The sequence below is a fragment of the Sceloporus occidentalis genome, unplaced genomic scaffold (genome assembly GCF_023333645.1).
Source record: "Sceloporus occidentalis isolate IW3139 unplaced genomic scaffold, rSceOcc1.0.p SCAF_3, whole genome shotgun sequence".
NCBI classification, from domain to species: domain Eukaryota; kingdom Metazoa; phylum Chordata; class Lepidosauria; order Squamata; family Phrynosomatidae; genus Sceloporus; species Sceloporus occidentalis.
This window is the reverse complement of record NW_028316983.1, coordinates 246,576,512-246,586,032: the sequence shown is the minus strand read 5'-3', so window position 1 is coordinate 246,586,032 and position 9,521 is coordinate 246,576,512. Positions and strand designations below refer to the sequence as shown.

Below are 9,521 nucleotides of genomic sequence, written 5' to 3'. Positions count from 1 at the left end.
GTGTGAACAGGAGACAACAGTAGGTGATGACACTCAGCTCTTAAGTGAATGGTTCAAATTCTTCTCTGAAGATGCCAGCCAGAGATGCTGGCGAAACGTCAGGAATGAACTCTTCTAGAACATGGCCACAGAGTCTGAAAACCCCACAAAAACAATAGATTTACTTACAGTGCACCCATGCCATATGCGGATCTGAGGTCACGCAGACAGCTAGCCCTAATATGGTGAATGGGGCATGCACCCATGGCGTACACTGCGCATCACAGCAGCACACCCCATTCATTCATGGAATTTGGGGTGTGTGTAAAGCAAGGGCGCACCGTATTTGTTTTTATTTTTAAACCTGGGGCTTCTCCTTTCTCCTCCTACTGAGCCTCACTTTACTCAACCTCATCTTTTCATCATTTTGAGGGGATGCAGCCAAATGTCACAGCGTGTTTCTACCAAAAGACAGATATTTGGGAAGCAATGCTGTCACACACACATCCTTTCAGGGCATCACTTGGTATATGGCCTGCAACTCCCATACTCACCTAGTGGCTTGGGGTAGTTTGGGGCAATGCTGTGGGAACTGGACGTGCATAATGACTGGTTTCGTTATTGCCCGAGGATAGCAATATGTTCAGCTAGGTACAAGCGAGACAAGTCCTGGAGTGACAGTTTTACTCTGATCAATGTCAAGTCTCTAGACAGAACAATCAGAAACAGGTTAAAAAAAAAGGTCTCACACATCATTGCTCTTCAACCCCTGACCTTTTATTAACTTTAGGAAGTGTAAAGAATTGCTGTTAGATCTTGTTGAACGCAGCTATGTCAACACTCTGCACCTGAAAGACATAAAGGAGAAAACTAAGTGAGAAGAGATTCCACAACATTACCTCTTACAATCATTACCTCTTAAAAATCGAATCATGGCAAAAAGAAAGAGGGTGTTGGATTTGATTTGAAGACTTACAGAAACAACCTGGCCCACAGATCTGCCACATCCCTATATTAAACAGTTTCAGACAATGTGGACACGAACCCTCAAAATGGTTACAGCAAAGTGATTTGGGCACATCCCAGGGAACTTACATAATCTTCAAACTTGGTGATTTCTTCCTCCAGTATATCTGTCCCGACTTTGTCATCCTCCACCACACATTGGATTTGGAGCTTCTTGATGCCATAGCCTACTGGGACCAACTTGGAGGCCCCCCAAACCAGGCCATCCATCTGAATGGATCGAACGCATTCTTCCATCTTGGCCATGTCTGTCTCATCATCCCACTGGGGAAAAAAGCAAGGGGGGGGGGTGAGAAGATTAGCAAATCAGGTAAGGAGTAAACTGGAGGAAAAACTCAAGGGAAAACCAGCAAAGGTGACCAAGCAAAATGGGTTGTTTGTGGGAAATAAAGGACATCCTGGAGATTAGCCCAAAACAAACCAGTAAGATGGAGGAACCAGATATGGTTGTTTCTCCCACCAAGACCAACTAATCCATAATCTAGTTGGCAATTCCATGAACAATTACTCCTCTGCCTTCAAACAGATTTCATAAAGCTTCTTGATGCCCAGTGTAAAACTTCCCCCCAAATCCTCTCCTGGTGTGTACAACTATGAAGGCACAATCAAGTCAACTAAGGCAAGTTAAAGGTAAAAACACAATGGTGATGGAGCAATGAGGGTTCTTGGCAGATGTCACCTGAGATTTTTGCAGTGTAAACTTCAGACATTTGTTATTTTGGCATATTAGCCCTGCTAAGGAACAAATGGTTAAATGTTAAATGGTTAAACACTGACATGGATCTCACTTATTCAATGATTTACTCAGGCAGGGACAAACAATAGGATTCCAGCCTCAGATTCCACTGCTCCACTGAAGATGAAGAGGAAGAGAGTCTGAGGAGAGGAATGAGACCCAGATATTACACAAGCGGGGAGAGAACACTTTTGAATTTAACTGTACGATCACTTGACACTAAGAGGTACTTGGGCAAAAATGATCAGAAATGGGCTTACAGGCTTGACATCTAAGAGAATGGAGGACTTTGCAATCAGGCCTGGTTTCTTTGACTTCTTCTCTGCATACTGTTTTAGTCGTTCTTCCCGAATTCTGGCAGCTTCCTGATCTTCCTCCTCCTCATCACTTCCAAACAGGTCAATGTCATCATCATCTTCTTCTGCAGTGGCCGCAAGGGACTCTGCTTTCTTTGTAGGCAAAGCTGAAGGCAGCTCAACTTTCCTTGATGAAACGGCAAGCGGTTCCACCTTCTTCATGGGGGTGACATGCTACAAGGAGAATATGAATCAATAAAACCCAGTCATCAAGGGGAAGCAAATGGAATTGAGAAAGGCGACAGACAGACATTTCTTGGGAGTAGATGAACCTGGGTGCAGAGTGAGGTAGAAGCACAACACACCGTCAGAAATTCCCCTAAGGAAACCCCATTGAAATGAAAGGAAGCTGATTTGGTTTAGAGCTAATCTCAAACTGCATCAGAACACATTCTCCTATATGTGCTAGTCTACGTCCAGGAAATTACAGAATTTAATCCCAGAAGCAAGAACAGGACTCCAGATTTAGTACATCAATCCCAGAAAACTACAACTATCATTTCACTTAGCTTTTGTTCATTTATAGATAAAATCTTAGTCAACAAATCTTCTTACAATAGTTTTTCAATGTTAAAAAAAATCTGGGAATCCTTTATCAAGGACAGTAATAATGGATAAGGTTCTTCAAAATGGAAGCACCCACAGGTACCACTCTTCCCCTGCAATGCACACGCACAGGGAAGTATAGTCTTAGCTCTCATAAAGAAATTATGAAACCCAAAAGGAAAGCCCTATAAGATGTACCAGAATCCATTTCCATCCTGCAGAGATTCCGTGACAAACAAGTTAATATGCATAAGTGTGAAGAAAGAATTCGTAAAACATTGGAATAGGGTATTCCCAGTACTGGTTATGACTTATAAAGCCCTATATGGCTCAGGCCCAGGATACGGAGTTGAGTCTGCCATGGTCGCCTTAGTCGATGATCTCCGTCTGGGCATCAACCGGGGAAGCGTGACCTTGCTGGTGCTCTTGGACATCTCAGCGGCTTTAGATACCATTGACCATGGTATCCTTCTGGAACACCTGAGGGATTTGGGTGTCGGGGGCACTGCGCTCCAGTGGTTCCGATCCTATCTCTCGGGCAGATTCCAGATGGTGCAGCTGGGGGACATTGCTCTTCTAAGAGGGAGCTAATATCTGGTGTCCCTCAGGGAGCTATTCTGTCCCCCACTTTGTTTAACATTTACATGAAACCACTGGGAGAGATCATCCGGAGACACAGGGCATGGTGTTATCAGTACGCTGATGACACCCAAATATGTTTCTCTGTGTCTCCAACTGATGCAGTGACTAAGGATGGCGTCTCTCCTCTGAATGCCTGTCTGGAGTCGGTAATGGGCTGGATGCGGGAAAACAAACTCATACTGAATCCAGAGAAAACGGAAGTACTTGTGATAGGTTCTCCAGGTCCAGGGAAGGAAATTTGTCAACCTGTCCTGGACGGGGTCACACGTCCCCTAAAGGACGAAGTTTGTAGTTTAGGAGTACTTCTGGACTCGTCCCTACAGTTGACATCTCAAGTAGATATGACGACCAGAAGTGCTTGCTATCAACTTCGGTTGATACGCCAACTGCGACCCTACCTGGGCCAAAGGGACCTTGAAACAGTGATACACGCTCTGGTAACCTCTCATCTAGATTTCTGTAATGTGCTCTACATGGGGCTACCCTTGTACCAAGTCTGGAAGCTTCGGTTAATACAAAATATGGCAGCCAGATTGGTCACCGGTACATCTAGGTTTGACCATATAACACCTAAGTTGAAAGATCTTCACTGGCTGCCCATTTGCTTCCGGGCACAATACAAGGTGTTGGTTATCACCTATAAAGCCCTACATGGCTTGGGCCCGAGTTACTTGAGGGACCGCATCTCCCCATATAATCCGCCCCGCACACTGAGAACATCTGGCAAGAATCTATTGGAAACACCATCTTCCAAATAGGTTTCCTCATCTCAAAAGGCCTTCACAATAGTGGCCCTGAGGTTATGGAACAGCCTTCCTGACGAGCTTCGCCTTACAACCCCCTTGGAAACATTTATAAAGAGACTTAAAACTGTGCTCTTTCACCAAGCTTTCCCCCGATGAGTGATAATTGATATGCCCTATCTGACAACGACATTCTGCACTTGCCCCTGGATGTTTGATGGTTTGATAAATTATTGATGTTACATTTTACTGTTTAGTGTTTTATAAGATTGTTGTATGTATTTTGATTTTAGTAGTCTGTAACCCCACTTCGATCCATCGGGAGAGGCGGGGAAACACAAATAAAATTTTATAATTATTATTATTATTATGAGGCAGACCGTATCTCCCTGCATGAGCCAGCCTGGGCTCTGAGAGAGGCCCTTCTCTCAGTCCCACCACTATCACAAGAACGGTTGGTGGGAACACGAGAGGCCTTTTCCATGACTACTACTCAATTCCCAGGGAGACCAGAATGGCCTCCTCCTTGTTGTCCTTCTGCTGTTAGGCTAAGACCTTTTCTGTTCAGACAGGCATTTAAAAAAGAAAGCTTTTAAAGAACAGGTTGGAGTGTTGCATAGTTTTAAAGTGTTTTACGCTTTTATCCCTTTAAACTATATTTTATTATTTTAACACAGTTGCTAACAATGCGATCTGTTTTAATATTGTAATAATTTAATTCTATTTTAATATATCATTTTTCTATGTTTATAATTGTACTGGTTTTTTAATAGTGCAAACTGCTCTGAGTCCTAGGTTTGTGAAAAGGGTGAGATATAAATATAACAACAACAACAATATTAATAGGGTATGCTAGTTCACCTGTGGGGCTCTCAGTGTGGTCTTATTTACCTGGGTGAAACTTACTCTAAATGTAAACTGACTTGGTGCTGCAGGCACTGAGGAAATCATTACTCATTTTTAAAAAATTCTTTTATTTTATTTTTACCCATCTGAAATGGCCTGGTTGAGATTGTAGGAATAAATCCAATGGTTACCCACAACTGGAGTAGACCCATTAAATGAACAGGATTAATGTATGTGTTGTTTAATCATAAATCTTCTTGGGAGCATGGATTTTGGCCCATGTGTTTATGCCCTTGGTGAGACTTAATAAGCGCCTCCATGCTACACCTGGGTAATCAAGGCAGACCAATTATAGAAGAGTCCTCTCAGCAGACCTTGAATGGAGACAGGATTCTAGAGAATCTCAGCCTGTTTGTCTTTAAATTAGTAAAATTAGCATCACATGTCAAATGTAACAATAGGTTTACCTGTGTTGGTGGTGGAGGGGAAGGATGATGAGAGGTAGATGCTTTTTCCAGCACATTCAGGCGACATTCTAGTCTGGAAATGGCAAGCTGCAGGTCCACAACCACTGAAGATGTTAAGGGAAAAGGGAAAAGGTATTAGTGAACAACAAAATGGGAACATTTGACTTTGCATCTCTCTAGTTACTGTATTGTATAAAGAGCCAGAATGGTGTTGGGCTAGGACTCTTGGAGACTAAAATTTGAATCCCTGCTCAGCCATGGAAACCCACTGGGTCACTTTAGGCAAGTCACTCACCCTCAAAGGATGGCAATGACAACCCTCCTTAAAACAAATCTTATTACAAAAAACCTATGATAGGTTTGCCTTAAGGGTTACCATAAGTAACAAACTGCTTGGAGGCAAATAACAACAACTGTAAAGGTATTCTATCTAGTTACTGCACTTTGGCTCAGTCATTTATCAAAATGAAGACGGCAGTCAAGAAATCAAAAGAGTCTAAGGCTTAGAACAGCAGTTATGAAGGAATTAAATAAGCTCCTCGCTGTAAAGATATGTCATTAAATATTAAAATCAGACTCATCCCTGCATTTTGTATTTCCTTCTTCTATGGAGGGCTGAGAAAACTAGACAGTAAAGAGAGCTGACAGGAAGAGAATCAACTGATTTGAAATGTGGTGTTGAAGGAGGGTCCTCCGAATACCTAGATAGCTAAAAGACAAATTAATTGGTCTGACAGGAAATTAAACTAAGGCTCTCATTCTTTAACAACATCAACATTATTGTATAAGCATCAGCTATAGGAATGACTGCTTCCTTACAACCATCAAAATGTAAAGAATATGTGCACTCTTCTTTTAAAAAGAAGAAGAATGCTGGACCTGATCCCCTTCCCCACAACCATTCCCTTCTCCTTTTGTGTCGTGTCTTCTTAGATTGTAAGAGTGAAGGCAGGGAATCGTCTAATTAAAAGATTTTATGTACAGTGCTGTGTAAACTTACAGCACTATATAAATAAAGCTTAATAATAATAATAATAATAATAATAATAATAATAATAATAATAGAGAACAGAAAGAATTAAGCAATGCATACAACCCATTGTCAAGTTTTGCCACTCACCACTGTGAAGGTTTTGATTCTCTGCCTCTAGGTTCGCGATCCTGATGACCAGCTCACCTTGGTCCCCAGCAGGACCTGCAGGAGAAGAACTGCCAGCACTCTGCAACAGAAAACAAGAAGGAGGAGGAGATGGCTGCTGACCTTTTGCAGGTAAGAGATGCACCTTTTTAACAAAGCCAGAAGCAACATGAGGGAAACAAGGGAGCAAGTGGGGGAAAGCATCTTTAAGCAGAAGTTTTGAGACAAAAAGCCTATAGCTTGGTAGTCTTATTTTCCTTGATCCCCATGGTGGACTAGGTATACACTGGTTTGGTTGTCTCAGTTTCCTGAATTATGAAGAAATAATGAAACCTAGAAATTAGACTACTGATTTATGTATGCAAACAGACAATAAGGGAACAATAATCATAAGGCAGGTTTGGAGGAAGAGGAAGTTTAACAAAGGATCTGGATGAAGCAAAGGAAAACAATGCTAAAGAACCCAGAAAATTCCAGCAGGCCTAACCATTTATGCTGGATGGATGAGAGCACTGAGGGGAGGTCAGTGCTTCCAGGACAGATTATACCCTTGTCTGTCACCAGGAGGTGGCTCCTTTTGTATAAGAGTTAATGTACAGTACTTATATTGACTCGTGAATAAGTTGGATACATAAGTACATACAGTAGATGCCTCTTAGTCAGAACACTTCAGCTATATCTTTTTATGTATCTTTATATTTTTATATCTTTTGTATATATCTTTAAAAGATATATAAGATATATCTTATCTCTTTCCCTACCTGAGACATCATTCTTGAGGTACAATTCTGTGTGGAAACGAAAAATGAAGGGTGCCAAATTTGCAAAGCAGCGTAAAGACAGGATGGGGCACAGGAGGAAGAATTTGGGGCATAAGCAACAATGCTTGCTCACAGGCTGATCCTGACAGATAGACAGACACACAGGTTGTTGTGCAACACATTCACCCACACCTCCCTGTCACAAGCGACTTACAGTCGCACGACCAGATTGCTTCTTGCGTCCAGCACGAGGGGCTTCGGGAGGGTTGTGCAGAACTGTCTTGAGCTGCAAAGGGCAAGAGCATTTTTTTTTTGTATAAAAAGAATACTCTTTTTAAACAGATTCACTCATGCAGCAGTGGACAGGCAAGCACAGTACTCAAGCCTACATGCAGGGAAAGTGAAGAAAAGCTTAACAGAAATAACCCAATGAGGTTAGGACAGGAATTTGACCGCATAATGCAAGATGTAGTTCCAGCTCCAAAGTGTTATTTTCCTCAACTGGAGAGAGATCAAGCCTGGGCTAATTTGGCTGAGCAGAGACAGAAAACCACCCTATACTGTACCAGATAAATGTCAACAACCTGCACTACCACCCTGACCAATTGCTTTGCATCACTTGGTGGGAACATCAGAGTTACCTTAACAGGGGAGGGTCTATGCCCAGCTATTATCAACAGAGCCATAGGTCACGGTAAATGTCATCCGCGTAGAACTGCCAATATCTCTCAACCACATTTCAGAACAGCCTGCATCACTCAAGACACAAGCCCACAGGCAGAGATATCCAGTACACACTATATATACTTGGAACTGCAAAAGAGTGTGCCAGAACCACTTATAAAATCCCCTGAGAAAATTTATCACTAGCGAGTAATGAGGGTGGGTCAGGAAACAAGGGGGTAAATGAGATCTTGAAATAGAGGATAATAGAGGATCCTACAAAGTTCCGTAATAAATCTGGATTCAGGGATGAACTGCTGAGTTACCCCACCTGCAGATGCTGATTGCTTAGATCTTCTTTATGCCAGAGGAAGTTGCAAGCTCTTAAAGTGCTTTGTATGGTTTTTATTAAGATCTCAGCTCTTATGGGCAGCCTATGCTAAACCCCTGACTTCTGACAGACACTGTATGTCATGAGGATAAAGTTTTCATCTCTTTCAGTCTGTCAGTTGGGAGTTATTCATAAATCTGTATTCTATTTAAACAGTTTAAGTCATCTGATGTGTATTGTTACCTTCACTGCTTCAGTTTCACTTTGCAATTTATCTGGTTGTGGATATTTATGCCTTCACAATCAATATCTAATAGATATTTGCATTTTTATTGATGTCTTACTTTGCAGTTTTTCCCCTCCATTGCTCTGTATTTTGCAGCTGCCACTGCACTTCTTGAATTATTATAATCATAGAATCATAGAGTTGGAAGAGACCACAAAGGCCATCTAGTCCAACCCCTTTCTGCCATGCAGGAACTCTCAGTCAAAGCATCCCTGAAAGATGGTCATCCAGCCTCTGTTTAAAGACCTGTAAGGAGGGAAACTCCACTACACTCCAAGGGAGTGTGTTGGACTATCAAACAGCCCTTACTGTCAGGAAGTTCCTCCTAATGGTGAGGTGGAATCTCTTTTCCTGGAGCTTGCATCCACTGTTCTGGGTCCTAGTCTCTGGAGCAGCAGAAAACAAGCTTGCTCCTTCCTCAATATGAAATCCCTCCAAATATTTAAACATATCATATCACCTCTTAACCTTCTCTCCTCCAGGCTAAACATCCCCAGCTTCCTAAGTTGTTCCTCATAGGACATGGTTTCTAGATCCTTCCTCATTTTAGTTGCTCTCCTTTGGACATGCTCCAGTTTCTCAATGTCCTTTTTGAATTGTGGAGCCCAGAACTGGACACAATATTCCAGGTGGGGCCCGACCAGAGCAGAATACAGTGGCACTATTACTTCCTTTGATTTAGACACTATACAGTGGAACCTCGGGATACGAAATACCCGGGTTACGAATTTTTCGGGACCCGAAAAAAACCCATAGGAAATTATTGATCCGGGTTACGAAAGTTTTTTCGGGTCCCGAAAAAACTTTTGGTGCTTTTCGGCGCGATTTTACACCAAATCGCGGCTTTTCCCCATTAGCGGCTATGGGGATTCGGCTTGCGAAAGCCGTTCGGGTTACGAAAGTGGCTGCGGAACGAATTAATTTCGTAACCCGAGGCTCTACTGTACTTCGATTGATGCAGCCTAAAATTGCATTGGCCTTGTTAGCTGCCACATCACACT

At 42.4% G+C, this 9,521-nt stretch overlaps 1 protein-coding gene across 5 annotated transcripts in view; it reads right to left on the bottom strand.

The window, feature by feature from the left end:
- Nucleotides 1–734: 734 nt before the first annotated feature.
- The window catches only part of EEF1D (eukaryotic translation elongation factor 1 delta), a 32,708-nt gene continuing 23,921 nt past the window's right edge, over nucleotides 735–9,521 (bottom strand). For 3 of the 5 annotated variants that reach the window (XM_089518089.1, XM_089518084.1, XM_089518086.1), the window contains 6 exons: nucleotides 7,455–7,526; nucleotides 6,462–6,561; nucleotides 5,342–5,445; nucleotides 2,002–2,271; nucleotides 1,075–1,269; nucleotides 735–827 (listed from right to left, as the gene is read on the bottom strand). In XM_089518089.1, the coding sequence (XP_089374215.1) occupies nucleotides 789–827; nucleotides 1,075–1,269; nucleotides 2,002–2,271; nucleotides 5,342–5,445; nucleotides 6,462–6,561; nucleotides 7,455–7,526 (780 nt within the window). In that variant the 3' untranslated portion in view covers nucleotides 735–788. The remainder of the gene's footprint in view (nucleotides 828–1,074; nucleotides 1,270–2,001; nucleotides 2,272–5,341; nucleotides 5,446–6,461; nucleotides 6,562–7,454; nucleotides 7,527–9,521) is intronic. The other 2 variants (XM_089518087.1, XM_089518085.1) reach the window with 1 other exon arrangement.